General features: G+C 45.3%; 1 protein-coding gene across 1 annotated transcript in view; it reads left to right on the top strand.

The window, feature by feature from the left end:
* LOC126227854 (zinc finger protein 628) overlaps window positions 1-26,237 on the top strand; it is an 830,164-nt gene that overhangs the window by 340,206 nt on the left and 463,721 nt on the right. The window contains exons 3-4 of the mRNA XM_049942260.1: window positions 18,506-18,760; window positions 24,689-24,931. Coding sequence (XP_049798217.1) covers window positions 18,518-18,760; window positions 24,689-24,931 — 486 coding nt within the window. The 5' untranslated portion in view covers window positions 18,506-18,517. The remainder of the gene's footprint in view (window positions 1-18,505; window positions 18,761-24,688; window positions 24,932-26,237) is intronic.

The following is a 26,237-nucleotide window of genomic DNA, read 5'->3' on the forward strand; positions in this document are numbered from 1 at the left end:
TGTACAACGATCACTCAAGTTCAGCCAGGCACACGTTCGACATGTACGCTGTCTCTGACCCATTGCTGTCGTTTTTGTTATGTTTACGTCAGAATCTTCTACTTGGTGAATTACTCACGTAGTAAGTCCAGTTCCGAAGATTACTGTTTGTAGTACGGTTTAGGAAATAACATACGATTATCATAGGTAAACATCGAGCAGAATTCGTATAAGACATTGAACGGATTGCGTATGCTTACAAAGTAAATTTGCGCTATTGATTCTATCAGTTTCAAGTTTTTTTTCCATATAGAGTTTGGACTGCTCCAGTTACCAGAGCGGGCAAGTATGAAAAGAGAATGAGTTTTTTTAAACTCGAAGTAAGAAATGTTATTATTTAACTTTCCATTGGTATAAATGCTGTCAAGGGCGGAGAAACAACCGACTTTTATTTTTTCTAGCATTTATTCTGTTCATCTGCACAGACATCTTTCTCAGTAATTCTCGATATATTGTTGGAATGTTTCAGGATAATGTTATAGTTGTTAACAACTTTATTCCTGCTTTTAATTTCATTGCATCAATTTGTTATTAGAAGAAGTTGATTTTATGTTATCATCAGTTGTAAAACCTCTGTTTATGTGTTTTACATATCTTACGTGCGAAGAAAATGTTACGCCATCAAGTCCACAGTAAGATCAACACTGTAAGATTTGTTTGGATGCAGGAACTGCAGATTAAAGCTAAAGAAATCGCAAACAAGTAGGACACTGAGGAGAAATATGAATAAATTGGAGGAACTAGAGGATGCAGAGAGGAAAAGAAGACAACAGAAGACGAATAGTTGTCTTTGAGAGTTGAGATAATGAAGGCAGCAGACGATTAATCGATCTATACATCGAGCAAGCAATAAAGGAAACCAAGAAAAAGGGGGAAGAAACAAAAACTTTGAGATTTGCTGAAGACATTGTACTTCTGTCAGAAACGCGCAAAGGACTTAAAAGAGTGGATAGTGCCTTGATAAGAGGTAATAAGCTGAACATGAACAAAAGTTAGAAAGTGATAATCGAAAGTAATCGAATTCAGTCAGGTCAAGCTGGGGGAAATAGGTTAGAAAATGAGACAGTAAAAGTAGCAGGTGACTTCTAATATTTAGGCAACTAAATAACAGATGGCGGCCGATGCAGAAAGGATATAAAAGGAAGACTGTCAATAGCAAGGAAAAAATTTTTGAAAAAGAATAACTTGTTCACATTTAATATAAATTTACGATTTACGAGTTTGGAGGCCTTTTCTGAAGGTATTCCTATGGACTGTAGTTTTGTGTGGAAGTAGAACGAGGGCAATAAGAAATTGAGACAAGAATAGAATAGAAATTTTTGGAATATAGCACTGCAGAAGAATGTTGAAGATTATATGGATAAATCTATTAACTGATGAAGAAATACTGAATCAAATTTGGGGCATCAAGAAATTTATGAATCGACTAAAAGAAGGGATGAGTTGAAAGGGCACGTCCTGCGACATCAAGGAATAGCCAATTTGGTAACGTTGGGAAGCGCTTGGAGTAAAAATTGTGGAGGGAGACCTGGGCATGAAGTTGTCAAATGGATTTAAATGAGTGTAGGTTGTAGCAGTTATTCGCAGGTGAAGACGCTGTCACAGGACAGAAGTGTGTGGAGAGTTGCATGAAACCAGTCTTCGGACTGAAAACCGCAACAGCAACAACAGCGGACATGACTGGAAACGTCCGTGATTAAATCTCGTGCGTTATTGAACTTACATATTTCTTGTATTTATGTACAATATTTTCGTTCACTTCTTTTCGATACCGCTCCTAGTACCTTGATAATAACGGTACTGAAAGAGATTCATGAAAAGCTATGTTTGGAACTGTTGTGAATAATGGGGAAGACAAAAATGAAACGACTGAATCCTTTGAATTGTAATGTTTCAGGAAGCTCTTGAAGATCTGATGGACTGATCGAGCAGGGAATGATTATATTGTAAAATGTATGAATGGTAAAAAAATTGGCGATGAATCGAAGAAATAGAATGTATGGGCACATATTGCTACAGATAGCTGATTAGTGGCAGGACTGGATGAAATGCATCGACCGAAACAGCCAAAACAACCAGTCTTACTACCATCACCAGGAACGGTTTCATACGGGCATTATAAATTCATGAGACAGCTGAGAGGGTATTGCCTTCTTAAGGGACCATTGGGAGGAATTATGGTAGAGTTAACGGCCGCTTCCCAGCAGCTGACAATTGTTTTGTGACAAAAATTTGTTTCGTGGGGGACCTTTTCTGCCACTAGTACAGTAGCAAAGCAGGACGTAAAATGTGGAATAAAGAAGGTCTAAAAGTGTTGTTAATTAACTACACTACTAATGCTTGTGTAAAGTCCGAATGAGATTTTCATTCTTTTCAATCGCTTAGCGTATTAAAATAGAGAAATGCTATTATGTTTGGTAGAAAAAATTCCACGTCAACACTTCTGTGTCCGATATCTAAATTCTAGTCTAAACTGTGTTGACGAAGGAGGTTACGTATATCAACAGCTGGAGCACGTAAGAAGTAGTACACTACTAGCTTTTACCTTGACACACACACACACACACACAAACACACACACATGGTCGTCATTTCTAACTATCGACACCGCTACTGAACAGTCATACCAGTATCAATCTTAAATGGGGTAATTCTGAATTTTACCGGCTTTTAGACGTTCAAGTTTTCGTTTTTGCTTGCATAAAGTGAAGGCCGAGCCCGTCAAACAGCGTTTACAAGAAAAAGCACAGTCTGCAGCTGACGTATCATGCGCGAGACTCTGTCATTACCCCTCTGCCCTCATGAAAGGAATTCTCGTTAATTTTCGTCGTTTCTCGAATAAATACCTAGTAGTATGAAATGAGGATCTTCGATGCATATTTCTGTTAATATTTATTGGATTTTAGATAATTCGTGTCAGACAATCAGGAATCGAACGTAGGATCTTTTCGCTACTGCCAACACCAGGAGTAAAGAGCGGACGCAGCCACTGTGTCATTACGACAGTAACATTATCCTCGACAGAATTCCGGTAATGAGGGGCGTCATCAAATCTCTGTAGCGTTAAACGTGAAAATCACAGTGTAGGTATTTCGATTTGTGCGTATATTAGTCTGTTTACTGAAACTAGGAGCTTCTCGTTCGTCTACATTAAAACACATTTTATCTTAGCAGCATTTTACTGCTTTAGCAGGTATCGCGTCTTTGATGGGCCTCTTTCTGATTAAACCCGGATCAGTCACCGGGTACAGGTTTATTAATCAGGTAAATAGCAAACGCACAGTACATCCACCAAAGTTCAGAGGAAAGGAAGAAAAATTAGACTGCAAGGTTCCGTCGATGGCTACATCTTTATTTATTTATTTAACCAGTTCTGATTAGGACCATCAAGCCCTCTCCTGCATCAGATGACGGTTTCACACATGCAGTAATTTCACACATGCAGTACCTTTTTTACGTTACAGCTGCCTAAGAAATAATTTCAGGATGAAAAAGAGTGGTAAATGGTTTGAGTGTGTACAGTGAGAATCTGAGTAAATGATACTAACTTTTTGTACTACTGCTGCCAGTAATAGTAATAACAATAATAATAGCATTAAAAGCAGAGCACAAGCTTCGATTGTTTTTGTTTTAATTATTGTTGTATTTTTGCCCTCACCTTACTAACCTTCTAACTGCAGGCCGTTCATCTCTCTTAGCCGATGTGATCCACAATGAGGACTGAGGTTGCCATCAAGTTATCCCCATTTCCCCTTCTCAAGCTGCCTCCCCCCCCCCCCCGCTCCGTTGCCCGTCCCTGGGCACTTGAGGCGGATTTTTTTTTCTTTATTCTTTATGTGACACTTATTCCAATTTAATTAACAGAAATACACACGAATTGTGAAATAGGAAATTATAATAGTTGTTTTTAAGAATAGAAAAAGAAACAGATGATAGGATAAAGGATACAACGGAGTTTAATTCCGCCACTTTGGCGTCTGAAGGTGAAACCATCGGAATGTTTCCGCGAGCCATTGACGTCCGGTCTCCTTTAATTTTCCTTTGTTACTTTGTTTATCCTAAGAGTTGTAGCCTAACTGCGTTACTGTGTTTAGAATTGTCAGTATCTAAATCTAATATACACGAGGGCGTACTGAAAAGAAATACCTGACAACTTTTAATGTGAAAATTCTCAAAGCTTTTTAAATTTAACTAACGTTATTAACATTCTACGTCTTTATTCTTCATGTCTACGTATTTCGAGCCCACTGCTGCTAGAGGGCTCCGAATCCTACTTGTAGTGTGTGACATACCGGTGTTTGACGTAACTACGTTCGGTGCGTGAAATACAACGCCCTGTAATCGAGTTTCAAATTCGAAGAGTTCGGCCACACCCTCACCTCTCTCCAGCAATCCTACGCCTTGGGTTCACTGCCGTGGATCATCCTCCATACAGTTCCGATTTGGCCCCGTCCGATATTTACATCTGTTTCCAAAACTTAAAGCACACCTTCGAGCCGGACGTTGTGGCCGAGCGGTTCTAGGCGCCTCAGTCCGGAACCGCGCTTCTGCTACGGTCGCAGGTTCGAATCCCACCTCGGGCATGGATGTGTGTGATGTTTTTAGGTTAGTTACGTTTAAGTAGTTCTAAATCTAGGGGACTGATGACCTCACATGTTAAGTCCCATAGTGCTGAGAGCCATTTGAACCACACCTTCGAGGACTTCACTGTAACACTGTTGAAGCAATGCAAGCAGATATGTGGCTGTGGCTCCGTCAACAAAGCCAAACATTCTACGGTGTTGGTATCGCGAAACTGGTCTGTCGTTGGGAGAAATGTGTTCATCGCAGTGGTGACCATATTGAGAAATAAATATGCAGACATGACGAATAAAGATGTTAAATCTCAATAACGTTTGTTTTATATAAGAAGCTTTAAGAGTTTTTACATAAAAATTCAGAGGTATTACTAACTTGTACTTGTAGGTACAAGTTTTGTAGTGACGCCAAGTACAATACCGGTCGGTACCTATGTTTGGCGTGTACGTCTATTTACACGTTTATAGTGACACTTGGGAACAATAACCGGTCATTGTCTGTATCTAGTTTACACCTATTTATTTACAAGGAGAGACCACGACGTTCGAAGCAGGGATTTACTACAAACTTTATACACTTTTAGTAGTCCATTAGGACAATATAATTTGCATGTAGTAAGGCGTACTACATAGGCGAATTCGAGAAAATCACGAGAGAAGTTTTACACGTCAATGACATAGAGAAGCATTGCTACCCTGAACACGAAATGGCAGTGGTCATGTGGCTCGAGTTACAGCTCCGTAATCGGTAGATCGCTGGATCGAGTCCCGCTCAAGTTACATTTTTTATGTTTTTTCAACGCTAGTCATATTATTTAATAAATATTAAATTTGAAAGGTAATAAGATGAAGCCGGCCAAAGTGGCCGAGCGGTTCTAGGCGCTACAGTCTGGAACCGCGCGACCGCTACGGTTGCAGGTTCGAATCCTGCCTCGGGCATGGATGGGTGTGATGTCCTTCGGTTAGTTGGGTTTAAGTAGTTCTAAGTTCTAGGGGACTGATGACCTCAGAAGTTTAGTCCCATAGTGCTCAGAGCCATTTGAACCATTTTAATTAGATGAAAAGACATGTCTATTTGCGTGAATGTTTATTGAATTCCCAATATTATTTGGTTGTTTGCTAATTTTTATCATCACAAAAAATACTGTAACTATCGACAAGTAGATGACCAAACACACAAAGTTTCCTGAAAATGTATGCCTGTCGTGATTTCTGAAATCCCATAACCTGTAATCGGGTAAGGTACCTAGAATTTATTTTCACCTGGACGCTACGTTCTGCAGGCACAGGTTTCAAGGGCGAAGAACAGACTTGGAAAGTCCAAATCAAACATCAATAAATAAAGATGTAATTTGTTCAGTAATAAGTTAGAGTATGCCAGAAAATGAGGGTAATGTACGATTGATGGTCGGATGCGCTTTCGACATTCCTAGTTGCAAGATGATATTTTTCGTACAAACACAGAAAAGATAAATTAAAAGCGCACGTGCTGTTTCGAATGAATGCAATTTTCCCGTATGAAAAAGAACTCTTCGGAGTTTCTAAGGAAAAACAAAGCTCATTGAAATTTGGAAAATTTATCTTTCTTCCGACGATTTGGATGCAAACCATGCGTAACGCATTTTCGTAAATATCAGTGCCGAAAATTGACGATGTACGATTGACTGAATTTTAGTATCACGTTCACGAGAAAAAATTTCTCGTTCGTTTTCAATCAAATATGAACAAGCTTGAAAATGCTTGATAAAGTTTTTAACTTGTCTACAGAAATAAAAGTCGCATAATATTTGTTGTAGTAATAAAAATTACTAAGCAGCCAAATAACATCGGAAATTCAACGAATGTTCGTGCAAATAGACGTGTCTTTTCATAATATTACATTTCACATGTAATATGTATGAAACAGTGTTGAAAACTGTAAAATAAAAAATTTAAAAAAATCGAGCTGTTCTCGGTTCAGCGATCCACCTATTACGGGGCTTGAACTGCAACCACGTAACGGTCTCCAACTCACGCACAGGGTCTCGACACATCGGTACATCATTGAGCCGTAAAACTTCTCTTGCGATTTTCTCGAAATCGCCTACGTAGTACAACGTCACATTATGTTGTCTGAATGGACTATTAAGTGTACAAAGTCTACAGTAAATTTTTGATCTGAACATCGTGGCCTTGTAACGGTCCTAGGATTAACCAAATTCAACAGGAATGTTTTAGATAATATACGGGAAATCAAAACCTTAATGGCCCGGACCCTGCTATCGCCTCTGTAGCTCAGTCGCCAACATGTGCAACTGCACTGATTGCAGTGCGGAGGACCTGGGTTCGATCCCCGGTACTTGGTGAAAAGACTAGAATTGGGTGCACTCAGGTTGGAGGTGCGTACTGTGGAGATACTTTAGCGAGAAGTAGCGGCTCCAAGGTCAAGCAAACCGACGACAGCCGGGAGAGCCGTTTGCTGATTCCCCCCCCCCCCCCCCCCCCTCCGCCAAAAGCGCATCCCAGACGCCATTGGCAAAGGAAGACACGGCGGTCGGTCGATCCAATTTTGTTCATTACGGCCAAAACCTGGAGCTTCGCTTTACATGTTCGCTACTTCACGTGATCACTGCCTGACATAATGCGCCATTTAGGTCGGTACTGGGAATTGAATCGAGGGCTTACATTGTCGTATCTGGAAACACTGAATATTTGTAACCATTAAAGCAGTCACTTTACATTTACTACGTCACTATAGACCTTAGGAAGTATATATGCTGACTGAAGCGATGAATCGAAATTTGTACCAACTCCGGGATCTGAACCCAGGTCACCCGCTCGCTAGGCAGATACGCTAACCACTACACCACCCTGGCACCGTGGCTTTGCGGAACTGCACAGAATACCCTAGCACATCTCCCTCCTCGAACCAAATTCCCATTCATGCGCCGGCCGGTGAGGCCGAGCGGTTCTAGGCGCTACGGTCGCAGGTTCGAATCCTGCCTCGGGCATGGATGTGTGTGGTGTCCTTAGGTTAGTTAGGTTTAAGCAGTTCTAAGCTCTAGGGGACTGATGACCTCAGAAGTTAAGTCGCATAGTGCTCGGAGCCATTTTTTTCAACCCATTCATGCCTCCATTTTGCATACCCCTGTACACTCGAACATCGTTGCACAGGCTCTCCAACTGTATGGGAATGACACCTCAACATCGAACGAAATGGGCTATCCTGCCTAAAACCCAGACATAGCTGCTTTAATCAAATGGAACTATATGGCTCCAGAGACGTTTTCAAATCTCAGACATCTGCGATTTTCATAAATGTTTGAGACATGAAAAGGTCTCTGGAACCGTGATAGATTCATTTGCATTAGGAAGTCCTCTCAGCACTTTCTTGCAACTGTTCTCACATTTCACGATCTTCCCTTCTCGTGCTGCAGACCACGGGCGCCTCTCGCGTATGTGGATGTGGCAGGGCAGGAGAAGACGGCAGCAGAAAGCCACGGGCGCGAGAGAGTGGGGACCCGCTTAAGCCGGCGTTCCAGCGCGTGATTTCGCGGCAGCGTGTGCAGGCGACAGAAGGAGCGCGTCCTCGCCCGGCCTGCGTGAAATCCTCCGAGCAGTATATTTCACGCCCACCTGCATTTGGTCGTTGCTTAAATCCGGTAGCTCGAATTCTGATAAATAGTCGGCGGCCGATATTTTAATGCTGGCTGGCTGGCTTGGAGGGGGGGGGGGGGGGGAGGAGGATCGGGTCGCGCCGAGGCGTCCGCAGCACTGCGCGGGGCTTTGTTTGGGCGGCGGACAATGGGCGGCGCCGCCCTAATTGTGGCGGCTGAGTTAGGGCGCAGGTGGGGGAGGGGCTGGGGGAAGGGGGACGCCAGCGGCGTGCCGTATCGCGGCAGCCATCTGGCGCGCGGGCTCGCAAATCATTAGGCAAGACGCGCCACAGGACTCGCTCGCCAGCCCGGCGCTGCCTATCTGCGCGCATCGCCGCACCTGCCGTGTGCTCCGCACCCAGCGCTGCCAAGTGCACGACTGCTCTGCCACTGCAAGAGGCGGCTGGCACCTTCCCGAGGACCATACTGACCGAGGTCGTCAGCCTAGTTCTGCACTCACGTCGATGTCCCACGTCAAATTTACATCCGTCCTCTGCAAACGAAAAGTGGAGGGAGGAGGAGGAGATTAGTGTTGAACGTCCCGTCGACAACGAGGTCATTAGAGACGGAGCGCAAGTTCGGGTGAGGGAAGGATGGGGAAGGAAATCGGCCGTGCCCTTGCAAAGGAACCATCCCGGCATTTGCCTGAAGCGATTTAGGGAAATCACGGAAAACCTAAATCAGGAGGGCCGGAGACGGGATTGAACCGTCATGCAAACGAAAAGTGTTCATAGCATCGGGAACTTCCGATCTTACCACGTATCAGGGCGCTCACACACTGGGGATTTGCTCGCGCGATTAACACGACGTTCCCACAAGGTATCACGCACTGGCGATTTGACCGCGCGACGCACTGTGCAAATGGCTCTGAGCACTATGGCACTTAACTTCTGAGGTCATCAGTCCCCTAAGAACTACTTAAACCTAACTAACCTAAGGACATCACACACAGCCATACCCGAGGCACGAATTCGAACCTGCGACCGTAGCGGTCGCGCGGTTCCACACTGTAGCGCCTACAACCACTCGGCCACCCCGGCCGGCCCGCACTGTGCACTCCGCGACTGCTCGCGGTGATCCAGCCGCTTTTTACCCTGGCAATTATTGGAAAATTTGGAAATTTGTAGTAAGTTCCTGTGGGACCAAACTGCTGAGGTCATCGGTCCCAAGGCTTAGAAGTTTCTAATCTAACTTAAACTAACTTACGCTAAGGACAACACACACACCCATGCCCGAGGGAGGACTCGAACCTCTGACGAGGGCAGCCGCGCGAACCGTGTCAATGCGCCGAGGACCGCGTGGCTTACTCTTGTAATGAGAGCGGTTGCAGAGAGCGGGAGTACATACTCGCCGACTCGTGTAGTTGTGTTGCAACTGTCGTTACTTAGCGCTTTGTCAATCACGTGCAGTTTTACAGACTTTTTTGCTCTTTTCTGCTGCAAAAATGACTTTCGACGTGGAACTTATCATCGTTGATGTGGAATGCCGTCCTGTAATTTGAAACTCAGGAAATAAGGATTGCAGCAATAAGACAGAAAAACGTAATGCTTGCAAGGAGATTTGTAAAACATCTGTTCATGGTTTAGAAAATAAACCAACTGATATAGTCATTATTGACAAAATGAATTAAGAACTGTGCTAGATTCTATACATGCGTACGTGAGTATATCCTTCTGCATGAAAAGGACATTGTTCCTCAATTTGCGGCTTCGTTACAGCGACGTCATTTTTGAAACGGCTTTGTTACTCGAATAATGCCCTTTCAATCGTGATCATCTTCGCATGCCATCTATCGGATACCTAACGTGCTATGCGTTACGTTCCGCTTTTCTTAGTTCAGCTGTTGTTATTTCCTAACAACGACGTGAAATGTAAAATGACGTCAAGTATTGAGTTGTAACGTAATGAAAGTAACAAGGACTTTTTATTTTCGGAGTCTGTTGCTATTAATTTTGAAAAGGCTTGATGATCAGTGAAACCACTTTGTTTGTAGGCCTATCTCGATTAGAGTTACCATACTATGAAAAAGTATGAGAAAAAAAAAGAAACAACTTGAAACACTATTAAAAGCGTAACTTGACCATGCGAATAAACAATTCCCTCAAGAAAAGGACCTTCTTCCAACATTTTGGATGTTTTTTTTTTCAAAGTGAATGCAAAACTTAGCAAATGACAAAACATCCATTTCATTCTTTGATTTAAACATTGAAAATCCCATCCTGTTACATGCCATAATTATATATTTTTTTCTCTGTCAAATTATTTCCACTGGGCTGATGTTGCATGTTGTCTTCAAGAACAAACGCTTCATCCCCGACGAAGCAGAATGGAAGAGGCTCACCTGAGCCAGAGAAATGTCGAGACTTTGACAAATTTAACTCAACAAGAGGAAAGCCTCAAAAGGTGATTCTCCTGTAGAATCAAAATGTATGTACATATATTCTTTGATATGCTACCTTTCCTTTCACCGGTAGTTTCCACTAAACCTAGGAGACTGCATACTGATGCAGGAAATGATTCTGATCCTCAGGATTTTCGTATCAAACAAAGGATGACAGAGGAGGAGGGGGCGGGGGGGATGGGAGGGAAATCGTTTCAGTAAACATCAAGAAAAAAATTCATAAAAGCCTGAAGCAGATGAACCTGATGAATATTTTATACTGTTATTATTAGATGATTTGAAATCTGTGCCACAGTATTTGAAGATGAATGCCAAATTTGAAATAATGTAATTTTGTTTAAGTAGAACAGGCCTTACAGTTCACTAGAAAACAAATTTTCAGTTCACTCCACACATAACTGTACCTGCATATTCAAATCCATCCTTCCAACCTCAAGTACATCAAATCGCGATGCCACACTTTCACATACATCATCGGATTCATTCTGGGTAGCGTAAATATTAAAGAGTGGGTGCATCGTATTTTATTATTATACATCGGAACAAATTACTGTTAAACCTACCATAAAATAAATGTATATATAAAACAAACATTTTATTTATGTAGTTAAAGAATTGTACAGAGTTTCCTCCGGAGTCCTTATAAAGTGTAAAAAAACATCTCCGTGTTTTTCTCGAGTGGTCAGCATAGATGAATCCAGTATTTTCGTTGACATCGGCGGCTTCTGTATTTCCTTTTCATTAACAAAGCGAAAAGCAACACTTTCCCGTCAGAATCCGTTTGGTAACTGTGTCGCACAAGCGCACATACAGCTCTTGCCACAGAGATTCTGCCGCGCGGTTCAGCCGCGTGCCCGGCTATTCATCCGCGGCCAGGGGCGCGATAGTCGCGCATTGTAGCGTTTGAACCCCGCGGTTGAATCGCCGCGATGAAGTCGTCAGTCTGAGGGCTGCGTTAAGGGTTTCTTTCCATTGGATCCGTGTAGGAAGCGCGGGAAAGCTGACTCCGTGTACGCTGCAAAAAGTCTATTGAAGTATTCACTGCCCCTACAGGAACAATGCAGGGAGGTCTCTAGTCTATTCCTAGGTTCCTCACTTAATACTGACCAATTCGGGAGGTATTTGCCTGTATGACTATTACCGATGCTGATGCGGCAATTAATTATATTTCAGTTAACTCTCAGTCAGCATTGTCCTCTTCTATCCTACTACTTTTGGTCTGTTTTCGTACCAATTTTATCATGATTACTTATTATTTTCAAATACGTTACACCATGAGCAAACATATTTTTTTCTCTTTTTTTCTTCCAGGACGTGTTTCGCTGACACTGGGCTATCATCAGCGTTTTCTTTATTTTCTTTGTACTTTGGGTTATAGCTGTTTATCTTTTGAAGTTTGCTATCAACAGCCATACAGAACACAATATTCAAAATTTATGACTGCGAATGTGAAAGTGTTGTGGTTAAAATTATTTTATCTGAAACATTTCGTGTGTATGTGTGGCGGGGGCAGGGGGGGGGGGGGGAAGAGGCGCACAATATATTTACACAGGTTTCCATGTTGTCTTCACATTGTGAAACTACATTTTAAAACACTATCTGACACTTTCCAGGTTAGGTAAACAAGGTGGCGAACAGTTTAATGTCTTATGGGCAAGAATTTTGAGCGGCTGATCCCGGCGGAGGTTCGAGTCCTCCCTCGGGCATGGGTGTGTGTGTTTGTCCTTAGGATAATTTAGGTTAAGTAGTGTGTAAGCTTAGGGACTGATGACCTTAGCAATTAAGTCCCATAAGATTTCACACACACACAAGAATTTTGAATCTTGTTTTGCCTTAGCCTTTGAGCGGTCTCTCTCTCTCTCTCTCTCTGGGTGTGTGTTTTTTCGCGTGTGTGCGTGTTTTTTTGGTGTGCGTGTATTTTGGTGTGTGTGGGTTTGAATCGTTTGACAGATGTGCGAGGGCAGAGAACATAGTGTTAAATTTTGGATCTGAATAAGATTGCTATATTAAGTTTTCTAAGGCTGCAGGTGTTTATAAAATGTAAAATACAAACAGCTATGACGCAAAGACCAGAAACCGTCAGAAACCACAATATGTGTTAATAGCGTATCTAAACTTTCTAAATATTTTTCAGATCTGTGAATCCTGTACGTAAGATTGAAGCTTTACATGTACAGCTAGTAAAAATCAGTTCCGCATTGTCAAAATATCCACGGGTGTACTGCCGGTCTACAGTGTCCAACGGGCACAATATTTCGGCGATCATACATGTCGCCATCATCAGGTGAACTGACGGACTGAGCTCCTGTGAACATACCGGCACGGAGATCCGTACGCTATGGCTGCTCAGAGGGAACTGGGTTCGGTCGCGGCGGCGGCAGATTTAAATACCCTCCTCCCGCGGCGCGCTCCCTCAGAGATCCGCGCCCCGCGCCACGGTCGCGCGGTGGAACAGATTGCGACGGCGTCTGAGATGACGTCGGTGTGATGGCTCTGTCCGCCGTGGTCGTCACCACTATACGTTTGCTCGATTTACTCTTGATTAACCCAATCGCTGGTTCCCAAGCCTTGCTAAGATTATAGCCACAGTCACGGTTTATGAGGTCGTCATTGGTGCGAATTTCGATGGCCTCTCTAACAACGCTGTCCCAGTATCTCGACGTCTGTACCAGAATCCTCGTGTGGTCATACTCCATAGCGTGGTTTTCCGACAAACAAAGTTCAGCGACCGCCGACTTGCTCGGATTAATCAGTCGAGTGTGCCTCTGGTGTTCACGGCATCGATCCTCGACGGTACGCATCGTCTGACCAATATACGACTTGCCACATTGACCGGTACCGCCTAGACTATATGGACTCCCGAAGGTTCACAAAGAGGGGGTACCATTACGCCCCATTGACAGCAACATCAGGCCACCTACATATTTGTTGGCCAAATACCTGACGGGAATATTAAGTCCTTATGTGGGTAAATGCTCTCATCACATCCGTAATTCCATGGATTTTGTTAAACGCCTTGATAGCTTCAGGTTGGATGAGTCAGATATCATGGTGAGTTTTGACGTCGTTTCCTTGTTTACGAGGGTACCCCTGCGAGAGTCACTAGAATTGATTAGTCAGAAGTTTGACGAGAAGACCACTGAACTTTTTAGGCATGTCTTGACTTCCATGTATTTTCTTTTTAATGGAGAATACTACGAATAAACGGAGGGAGTCGCCATGGGTAGCCCACTCTCACCGGTGGTAGCGAATTTGTAGATGGAGAACTTCGAGGAGGAAGCCCTGTCGTCATCCGTATGGAAACCTACTTGCTTTTTCCGTTACGTGGACGACACGTTCGTCATCTGGCCACATGGTATGGATAAACTCCTTGACTTCCTTACACATCTAAACTCCATACACCCCAACATCAAATTCACTATGGAGACTGAAACGGAGGGTAAATTACCTTTCCTTGACGTCTTGGTCAAGAGAAGGGCTGACGGCACCCTAGGTCATGGGGTGTATCGGAAGACAACGCACACTGATCTGTATTTGCACGCAGACAGCTGCCACCACCCTTCACAGAGGAATGGGGTACTTAAAACTCTAGTACATAGGGTGCGCACTATCTCTGACGCAGAGAGTCTACCCCAGGAATTGGAACATCTGAAACTGTATTTCGAACAAATGGGTACTCAGAGTGGCAGATTCAACGTGCTCTCCGCCCAACCACTGCAGCACAACCTGTTGAGATGGATGAAGTCACGAGGGAGGAGGTAGGCACTGCATTTATTCCATACACAGGCGCACTCTCGGGGAAAATCGCCCGCATTCTGAAGAAACACCGGGTCGGAACTGTGTTTTGTCCTCCGAATAAAACTCGTGCACTGGTGGGGAGCGCCAAAGATGACCTCGGTTTGAGGAAGGCCGGCGTGTACCAGATTCCGTGTCAATGTGGAAAGTCGTATATTGGTGAGACGATGCGTACCGTCGAGGATCGATGCCGTGAACACCAGAGGCACACTCGACTGATGTATCCGAGCAAGTCGGCGGTCGCTGAACATTGTTTGTCGGAAAATCACGCTATGGAGTATGAACGCACGAGGATTCTGGTACAGACGTCGAGATACTGGGACAGCGTTGTTAGTCCATCGAAATTCGCACCAATGACGACCTCATAAACCGTGACTGTGGCTATAATCTTAGCAAGGCTTGGGAACCAGCGATTGGGTTAATCAAGAGTAAATCGAGCAAATGTATAGTTGTGACGACCACGGCGGACAGAGCCATTACACCGACGTCATCTCAGACGCCGTCGCAATCTGTTTCACCGCGCGACCGTGGCGCGGGGCGCGGACGGCGGAGGGGCGCGCCGCGGGAGGAGGGTATTTAAATCGGCCGCCGCCGCGACCGAACCCAGTTCCCTCTGAGCAGCCATAGCGTACGGATCTCCGTGCCCGCACGTCCACAGGAGCTCAGTCCGTCAGTTCACCTGATGATGGTGACATGTATGATCGCCGAAATATTGTGCCCTTTGGACACTATAGACCGGCAGCACACCCGTGGATATTTTGATTATCAAATACGCCGGGAGAAACTCAAGAACCAGTTCCGCATTATTTAATGTCTAAAAAGATAAAAGAACCCACTGATGAAGCTGTAATTTCGGTGAAACACGTTGCGGTGGAAAGAAAAAAATTCTGTTTGCTCAAATAGGAACCTATCGAAAACCAAATTTATTTGTAAGAAAACTCAGGCAGAAGAGTGAGCTTCAACCTCAAGAGGATTTCTTGTCGTTAAGTTTTATGTTTTACCGCTATATATTGTTGGCTGGACAGCTTGGTGACCTTTCCTCATGCACCACTACCGCTTCAAAATGGTGTAGTAGGCGAAATGCTTCAGTAGTCCAAAATAACAGTAATTACAGGCAAGACATTTTGTACAACTATGGCACCTGCCCGAAAGAAACTAACAGAAATATTTGTTTGTTTAACGTGGCAACATTAAGGCACTAAACCCCCTTCTCTTTTATCTCTCCGGGCTTTCTCTATAGATTGTCATTACATATATTGTCATACCTCCTTGTGGTATAATATCAATAGTGACATCTGTTTTCCATGGGAAGTGGCTGGAGTTCATATGAATACTGCTAAATAACATTAAAACTTCAGACACCACAACCATGTAACAGTTTCCAATCGTCTCGCATTTGGACGACCAAAACATCATCCCGGCTGGTATTCCGCTGACATAAAGAAGTTTGTGACTGATTGGAAGTCGATCGTGAAGTGACTAAAATGTACGTCGACAATTAATATCCATGAAAACGAATCCAAAGCAGACCCAGTTCACGGGACGGTCGGGGCTGAGGGGGAGTGAGTTACGATTTCCAATTTTCACCCACACCTTTAATGTCCTACAGATGCCTATCCATACTACTACATAATGGCAAGTCGTTTATATTGTTAAAACACAAAATTACGCACCGTATTACGAACAGGGCTGACGCCATGTGAAAATGAAGACTTCGGCAACTCATAAATCTAATGTTGATGCCAGTGGCTTTCAAGTAGTCTGTGAGTAAGTTATATTTATCACAATGGTGGAGTACACCTGGAACACTGGTGAGGAGGGAGTAACCTCTGGCAACCAGTTTCTTATTCAAGTCTGATTGTGCAGTCGTGTACTTTAAACATGCCAGTATGCTGTGGTTAAGGTCCGCTACTGCCGTTGTGTCCTTGTCGCAGTGCTCAGACTTGATAATCTTCAACCGATATAGGTCAGCGGGGTAACACCGGTGTCCCAGACTCATGCGAATGACATATTTCGCATAACGTCAACGAAGCTGCGCCGAGGCGAACCATGGTCGAGAAGAGCTGTTCGGTTGTATGGCCACCAGGGGGCCGCCCTTAGAGTGCTGAGAGACATGCCATTCGCAGTTCCAAGCCTGATAAGCAGCCCTCCGTATCGTCGATGTGAGATCCGTATAAGAGATCGGCATTCGGCATAACTGGCCCTCTGTAATAGTCCTTTTGGCAAGGCGGTCAACAGTTTCATTATGAAGAATGCCATGATGTCCTTAAATCCAGAGTAATTGAACGGCAATGCCCAAGGTCTGCGCCTCTCTTATGGCCGTCAAGACGTCCAGAAGATACCTAATGGTCTGTTTATCAAATGCGGGACGTTGCACACTTTGAGAGTCCGTAAGTATCAGGACGAACTGAAATGTCCGGGTACCATAGCGAACAGCTTCCCTGACGGCCAGTAGCTCCGTCGTGTAGATAAAAGATTCAGGTAGAAGCACAAACATTTGGTAGGCGCCACTAGAAGGACAAAAGAAGGCGAATCCCACACTTGCCTCATATTCAGAACAGTCTGCATAGGAGTGAGCGTACTGCGGCCGTCATGTGCTGATAAAGCTCCGAGGTCGAGAGTGATGGTGGTCTCCGTTTGGAAATCGGTTGGCAAGTATCTCACTGGGGCTGGAGTGAAGAATAGAGTAAACGAAAAACGAAAATAGGGGAATTTTGTGTCCTGTAGAGCGAATGGAAAGAGATGGCGCCATTTCTCATAAAACAAGTAAAGGAGTTCCGGTGCTGCATCTAGAACCATCCATAATTGCGAAGCCGGCCGCGGTGGTCTCGCGGTTCTAGGCGCTCAGTCCGGAACCGCGCGACTGCTATGGTCGCAGGTTCGAATCCTGCCTCGGGCATGGATGTGTGTGATATCCTTAGGTTAGTTAGGTTTAAGTAGTTCTAAGTTCTAGGGGACTGATGACCACAGATGTTAAGTCCCATAGTGCTCAGAGCCATTTGAACCATAATTGCGAAAGTATTGCTGGTGCAGGATTTTGTGCACGAACTGGCTTCTCGATTATACCCTATAAATGTTCGATGGGATCCATATCGGGCGACCTGTGTGGCCAAGTCATTCGCTCGAATTGTCCAGAATGTGCTTCGAATCAGTCGCGAACAATTATGGCCTGGTGAAATGGCGCAGTTTCATCCATAAAAATTCCATCGTAGTTTGGGAACATGAAGTCCATGAAAGACGGCAAATGGTCTCCAAGTACCCGAACATAACCATTTCCAGTCAATGATCGGTTTAGTCAGACCAGAGGACCCAGACCATTCCATGTAAACACAGAACACACCATTACGGAGAGACAACCAACTTGCAGAGTGCCTTGTTGACAAAATGGTTCAAATGGCTCTGAACACTATGGGACTTAACTTCTGAGGTCATCAGTCCCCTAGAACTTAGAACTACTTAAACCTGACTAACCTAAGGACACCACACATATCCATGCCAGAGGCAGTATTCGAACCTGCGACCGTAGCGGTCGCGCGGTTCCGGACTGTAGCTCCTAGAACCGCTCGGCCATGGCTTCGGGGGTCTGCGCCACACCCCAAACCTAAACCAACTCTTACCAACTGATATCGGGTCTCATGTGAACAGGCCACGGTTTTCCTGTCGTCTAGGTTCAACCGATATGGTCACGAGACGAGGAGAGGTGCTACAGGAGATGTGGTGCTGTTAGCAAAGGCACTCGCGTCGGTCGCTTGCTGCCATAGCCGACGCGTGTAGCTCCAAGTACCATTCGGCGTTCAAACTCTGTTAATTCCCGTCGTGCGGCTTCAATCACGTCGGAAACCTTTTCACATGAATCACCTGAGTACATACGACAGCTCCGTCAATAGACTGCCCTTTTTACCTTATTTACGGGGTAATTCCGTCGTCTTCATATGTGGATACCGGTATCGCGTGACATTTGTCACTTCAGTGTAGCGAAAAAGCGCGGAAGCTTAGATGGAATGACAATGCCCCGAAGTGTGTGAATGCGACTGCAGAGGCCGGTGTTGTGTTGGCAGTGAGCAGCGCGGATGGAGGAGGAGGACGACGACACGCACCTGTGCCTCAAGTGCCGGGCGACCATCACGGGGCTGGACAACTACGTGCAGCACCGCAAGGCGGGCTGCCCGCCGCGCCAGGGCCAGGAGCTGCGCGCCGACGACTTCTTCTCCTCGCTGGAGCTGCAGAGCTCCGCCAAAAAGGCCGCCGCCGCCTCAGCCACGCCCGGCACCGCCGCCGGCAGCAACGAGCGCGCCGGCCGCGACACAGACGAGGTACTCACCCACCAGCAGCATTCCCTACTGGGACTGTTACCTCTGTTTCTGATCCATTAACAGTGGTTGAGTACGCACTCCTCGAAGCGTCGGAATTCTTCCGCTACCGCGGAATGCATGTCAATTGAGAGCAAACACTGCAGTTGCCAATACTGTTGTAGTTTCCAGAACGAATGTTTCATTTTGCAATGGAGTCCGCGCGCATTTGGAACGGCGCACTCGCCATTGCAGAGTGAAACATTAATGGAAGCAATCGCTTAGGCTGTGGCTGAGCCACTTCTCTTCTGTACCATTGCTTCCAGGAGTGCTAGTCTCGCAAAATACACAGGCTACCTTCTGTGTGATTCAGAAGGTAGGGGAGAGGTCCTGGTGCAAGTGACGCTGTAAGGGCGGGTCGTGAGCCGCGCTTGGATAGCTCAGTCTGAAATGTGCTTTCAGCTTGGAGAAAATTACTGATACGCCCTCTAAACCCGCTGGGCAGAACAGGTGATTAGGATTGCAGAAAGGGCCAAATAAGGTTGGGGTCAGTTCCACCTTAAAATTGTAATTTATTGTAATTTAATAACACATAACACATTTTCAAACTCCAACTGCCTATATGAATGACAGCTAGGCTGAAAGCCTCAAGGCAAGATAGACAAACATAAACAAGATGCAATACAAACGGCTGAAGGCCTACACTAAAATGGGGTAGATGAAATGATGAAATTTGAAGACCAATAGAACAAGCGGTTCTGAGGTACCAGTTATCGACCCATGCTGAAACACCCATATTAGTACGTGATGTAGCCTCCACAGGTGGCAATGCACTAGCTAACTCTAGCATGCAGTCGATCGTACAGTGGACAAATACTGTCCTGGAATGAGTTATGCCACGCCTGCTCGACCTGTTCACGTAGTTTTGTTGGAGGTGTTGGCTGGCTAGTCGCACGACTCACTTCTCGTCCCACCACGTGCTCGATTGAGACAAGTCTGGAGATCGTGCTGACCAGGGAAGTTGCTGCACGTCTTGCGGAGCACGTTGAGTTTCACGGGCAGCGTGTGGCCAAGCAATATCCTGTCGGAAAAACATATCACCTGCCTGTTGCATAAATGCAAAATAGAGGGTCCAACAACAGTCTGCACGTTCCAAACGCTGGTTAGAGTCCCCTCCAGAAACACCAAACGTGAACGAGGGTTGAAGCTTATCGCACCCCAGACCACAAGGCCTGGTGTGAGGCCAGTGTGTCTTGCACGAATGCACTCTATGACACAACGCTCACCAGGTCTACGTCGTACGCTTAAACTACCATCGCTTTCGCACAGGCAGAATCTACTTTCATCGCTGAATACGACATCGCGCCATTTCATATTCCAAGTGATCCTCTGACGGCAACAGACGAGCGTTGCATGGCGACGCTGTGGCGTGAGTGGCAGACGGGCTAGAGGTGTGCGTGCCCATACCCCCCACTGCTAATAACCGCTTTTCAACAGTTCGTGCTGACACGTCTGGCCCACAATCCCTCTTACCTGTGATGAGTTATCTGCCACTGCTGCCTTACAATACGACCATCATGGCGGGCGCCTGTGCTGCCTGGACGTCCAGAACATCGTCTAAGGACGAGAGAATGTTCACGCGTCCACCGACACCAGCGTCGTTGGAAAACTGACGGAGGACTTCCAGCTTGTGTGACAGTTCTCTGAAAGCACCATCTCGCTACTTCGAAGGCCACAAATACTCGCTCATTTGGCTGTAGGAAGCACGAGCGCGTCTCCATGACATAGTTACCTGTTTGCTTCATACATCTGCAGCACACTGAGCATTCTGGCTATGAGCATTCCATATTAAAGGGTAGACGCAGATAGCGTTCTGGTACCTGTGGCACTACACTATCTTTTGGCGGCCGATGTTGAAACAATTATCAGCAGACCTACTATCATCCAGATAGCATACGCCGTCATCGGATCAAAATCGACGTCGTCTTTCCAGACGCAGTACATTTTCTTCGGCATTGTATTTTTTCCGCGTCATGAAAGCACGTTCCTACAGCGGTGGGATTGTTTCCCATTACCTGATTAGTTGCTGCAAAGAGGAAACGTATTTGAGTATTAACTAATAAAATTTTCTCCAGTCACTGAATGTTAGGGTAATGCGTGACTGATAGCTCGCGACATTGTTCAGTGAGCTTTTGACCATGAGACATTCATGAAATTCTTGCACCTTGGGACTGTAAAAACAAAGTTAATATGATCGGACTTGGGCTCACACATAGGTAGCTTCTTACTTTAATGAGTGAATAATTAACGAAAAGGCAAAGATGAGACTAAAATAGTTTAGTCATTGAAGAATGGCGGTTGCAGTCCTTTTGAAAACGGCATCCTATGAAACTTAGTATTGCAAGATAAAATCATACAAAGAATAAATGCTTCAAACATTTGTGTTAAATAAAACATTGCTAAGAAATTTAACTAAATAAGTATTTGGGTTACTTTTTACGTGAGCAACACTTACAATAGCGAAAACGAAGACGAAGAAACAAATGACACCAATCTTATCTTCGTAGCCTTTCGTTGTTTTAACAGATAAATGCTAAACATGTAAACAGCACCTTAGATTTCAGGAACTAATCTTTACTTTACAGTTTCTTGACACTGCGTAATTGAGTAGTGCATTGTGAGTATATGAAGAGATAGGCCGGTAGATCAGTTGCCTGTATAATTGAAACTGTCAGCTACTTTAAGCAGATACGTCGTCTCTACGCAGTGCCGAAGAGAAATTTTCGTCGTTCTGCCGCCGTTGTCAAGCAATATGGTAAGAAAGAACGAGATTTGGCTGAAAAAATAACCGCATCGGGAATATAACATTGTTTATTTTTTTCTTCTTCACAAGTGTTACTTTATCCCCTTCAAAATACTCTTCCCCACGATCCTTACACCGCTCCATGCGAATTTTCTATTGCTCAGGGCAGTGTTGGAAGTTACCTTCTGAAAGCACGTTCATGGTCTCCGTCGCTTTTCCTTTCACGGCCTCTAGTGTCTCACTACTAGTTTGTTTCAGTTTAAATTTTATTTTCGGGAACGGAAAAAAGTCATACGGAGCAATATCTGACTCCAACATAGGGGTCTACATCTACGAGTACATCTATATAGATACTCCGCAAGCCAGTGTACGGTGTGTAGCGGAGGATACCCTGTACCACTACTATTCATCTCCTTTCCTGTTCCACTCGCAAGGAGAGGGAGGGAAAAACAATTTTTTTATGTCTCCGTATGAGCCCTAATTCCTCGTATCTTATCTTCATGGTCCCTACGCGCAATGTACGTTGGTGGCTGTAAACTCGTTCAACAGTCAGCTTCAAATACCGGTTCTCTAAATTTTCTCAGTATACTGTATCCAACGTTGCATAAGCATTAACTTATATTTTTCCACACTTAGAGCTAGCTACCATTCATCACACCAACTATAAATTTTGTCTAAGTCGACTTGTATCTTCCTACAGTCACTAAACTTCGACGCCTTGCCCTACACCACAACATCATCAACAAACAACTGCAAATTGCTGCCCACCCTGTCCACAAGATCATTTACGTGTATAGAGAACGACAGCGGTCCTCTCACAGTTCCCTGGGGCACTCCTGACGATACCCTTGTCTCTGATGAACTCTCGCCGTCAAGGACCACATACTGGGTTCCATTACTTAAGAAGTCTTCGAGCCAGTCAAATATCTGTGAACTTATTCCATATGCTCGTACCTTCGTTCACAGCCTGCAGTGGGGCATCGTGTCCAATGCCTGCCTGGAATCTATAAATATGGCATCTGCCTGTTGCCCTTCATCCATAGTTCGCAGCATAGCATTTGAAAAAAGGGTGAGCTCAGTTTTGCTCGAGCGATGCTTTCTAAAACCATGCTCATTAGTGGACACAATTTCTCAGTCTCAAGAACGTTTATTATGTACGAGCTGAGAATATGTTGAAGTCTTCTGTAGCAAATGGGAGTTAGGGATATTGGTCTTTAATTTTGCGGGTCCGTTCTTTTACCCTTCTTAAATAATGCAGTCACCAGAGCTTTTTTCCAGTCATTTGGCACTTCGTGCTGGGCGAAAGATTCAAGATAAATTCAGGCTAGGTAAGGGACCCATGCTTTACCACAAAAGACACAACAGGCGTCGTGTTCTTGGGAACCAATTTTGAACAAACTTCCCTCATGAAAAAATGTTTATGTGAAGCCTGTAAAACTATTTCTTTGACGATTCTTGCAATAACAGCAACCACACGAATACTCAACCGACGGTCTTTTTGGATTAAACCTCCAATTTCTCATTTTTTTCGTTCTCCGTTGATGCTGAGTGTCGCAAAAAACGGCTCATTTTCCATGTCTTTTTGTCCTCTGTCAGCCCCTTAAACCGCTAAAAAACTGTTGTGGTTGTCAACATTTCCGGTTTTTGGAACAGTGTCTATAAAGAGGCGATTTCCTCAAACCCGGGGTGTACAAAATCCCGTGTCAATGTGGGAAAGCTTACGTTGGCCGTTTTATTCGTACAGTGCATGACAGGTGTGTGGAACATCGCCGTCACACGAGGCTAAAACAGCCGCAAAAATCGACGGTAGCAGAACACTGCCTAAATGAGGGACACAAAATGAAATTTGAGGAAACTGTTGTGGTTGCCAACATTTCCGGTTTTTGGAACAGTGTCTATAAAGAGGCGATTGAAATTAGTTCGGCTGGTAATTTAATCAACAGAGACAATGGGTTTCCTCTTAGCAAAACGTGGAATCCTGTATTATCTCGCATCAAGACTGAACGTTCTTCGGTGCGGCCTTGATTGCGATATATTGTTGCCAACAGGGTTTCACTAAGGGCGGCGCCACCTCCCTGTTTTGGAAGGCAGAAACCGTGATGGGCGGCGCATGCGCCGTGTACTGAACGGTGGCCTATATAGGACGTCGATTTGCAACCTGGCGTCAGTTCTCAGCGGGACTCATCAGCAGAAGCAGCATTTCCTGAAGATGGCCAACAGTTGGAGCGCCGAAAAATCGAGTCAAGTTGATTTTAGGATCCGGCAGCAAACCCGAAGAGACTTTCAAGACTTATTACGCCGGGAAAGCCTACGTAATCACAAATTCAGTACAGTTTCACAACAAGCTCGAACTCTCAAGAGAACTGGTGTCATACCTAATGAGGCTAATGAGCAAGGGCACTACCTAAGTTGGTCGGTTAGTTGATTTGGGGGAGGGGACCAAATAGCGAGGTCATCAGTCCCACCGGATTACGAAAGGAGGGGGAAGGATATCGGGCGCGCCCCCTTAAGGAACCATCCCGACATTTGCCTGAGGCGAATTAGGGAAATCATGGAAATCTAAATCGGAATGGCAAAACGCAGGTTTGAACCGTCGTCCTCGCGAATGCGAGTCCAGTGTGCTAACCACTGCGTCAACCTCGCTCGGTCTACATCAGTAGTGTGTGTTATAAGTTGAGGATTTGGGACTGAGGGATGCGTGATTGTGTCCGCGTTCGCGTAGTGTTCAGCGCATCTGCCTAGTAAGTAAGAAATCCAGGTTTGAATCCCGGCCCAGCACAAATTTCAAGTTGCCCCATTGATATGAATCAGTGTCCACTGGCAGCTAATTATTTAACTCCTTTGTGTGTTGAATAAAGAATGGACCTCTGTGACGGTCTTTCCAAGTTTCACTCTAAATTTCACATTCATATGTTGTTCTTCTAAGTATTTTCGACGGGCTGCGGATACACGGTCTGACACAACAGGAGGCCAGGGTCCGACTGAAGGATCGCAGGTGAATGGGCAGTGGAAATGGAGAGAGGGGTTGTCACATGACGACCGTATATCGTTGGGCCTCGAGGGCAGTACTCTTCTTTAAAAGATGACTACTGTTACTTTTAGCCGGACCCCGTATACGTGCAACTGTAGTGACGTGTTGATGGTTTCAGGAGGAAGAAGAGGAGGAGTACAGTGATGGCGAGGAGTTCGCGGACTTTGAGGAGGAGGGCCCGCCGCGCGGCCACACAGGCGGCAAGTGGCGGCCCAGCGCCTGGGCTGGGGGCGGCGCCGCGTCTCCCCTTCCGCCCCCGCCGCCGCTGGAGCCGCCGCCCTCATTCACCGGCGGCAAGTGGAGGCCGCAGCTGTCACCCCAGGAACACCGAACGGGCTCACCTCCCCATCACCAGCAAGAGGTACGTAACGCAGCCAATTCTAATAAATCACGAATCATGGACGAAGACACACAACGTCGTTAACACCATTCCCTTCCCCCACCCCCCACCCCGGCATCTAACCATCCACCACCAAATACGAGAAAGACAAATATGCCAGGCTAAAAACTGTGTTCCTACACATAAGGAAACGGAGGGGGAAAATCTTATAGGCTATGTCACCAACATGGCGGCCATCTTGAAAGCCAGCACCTTGGAGTCAACTCAGAATTTCTAGTGGGAATGTGGTCATGTGACATATCAGACAGATAGAGAATTTTACCAGAAAAATGATGACGTTGTTATTTTAAACATAGCTTTATGTCGAGTTTTGACTAAATACGCGTGGCATCCGAGATACGGTCGGCAGCGTGAGTGTTACGTACCGAAAATGTATTAAGTCGAAGTTACACACTCCCAAGAGAACACCAACAGTCGCAGGAACGGTTCGACCTGCTGTCCGTTAGGGCAAAGTGTTAATGCCATTCTCCGAACCCAGCGCTAATGGATTTTGAGCACCACATCGTGCAGAATTTGCCCACACCAGTCGATAGTGAGCTGCTGAAGGTGAACCAGATCACATACTTTCATGGCTTAAATCAGAGCTTTGACGTGACCCCACAGATAAAAATCCAAAGGAATTTAATCTGGTGATCGTGATGGGCACTCCACTTCTGGAGGAACTGCACATCCAGATACGTCTGCATACTGCGTCCACATAGCGGTGGGGCTCCATCGTGTTGGAGGATTACCAGAAATGTCCCTTCCTCCGTTAACAGCGAAGGAAACGCTTCTCCACCCAACAACCTCAGATAACTGTAGGCTGTTGATGAACCCTCAATAAGAAACGATAGCATCACTTGGGTATACCCCACACACCACACCAGACCATCACTTTTTGCGAGCCGAACGTTCTAGACGCATCAATCCGGATTTGTGTCCGATCAATATATGTGATTCTGCTTGTTCACCGCACCATTGATAAAGAAATTGTCTTCACCGCTGAATAGTGCCTGATAGGGAAAACGAGGGTTTATCTACAGTTGCTGCGGCACCCATTCCGCGAATTGTACTCGATGGTCTGGGTCATCCTCATGAAGGTGTTGGAGGAGTTGAATTTTGTACGGCTGCCATATTTAGTGAGATAAAATGAAGCATAATTGAGGTACGGCTTTCCCCACATTCTTGTGATAGGCGACGAATGCTCCTTTTTGGATTCTCGCTAAATGATGCCAGCACGCTCACTGTTGTTACTTTATCGGTGGTGGATTTTGGTTTGCCAACTTTC

The sequence above is a fragment of the Schistocerca nitens genome, chromosome 1 (genome assembly GCF_023898315.1).
Source record: "Schistocerca nitens isolate TAMUIC-IGC-003100 chromosome 1, iqSchNite1.1, whole genome shotgun sequence".
Lineage (NCBI taxonomy): Eukaryota > Metazoa > Arthropoda > Insecta > Orthoptera > Acrididae > Schistocerca > Schistocerca nitens.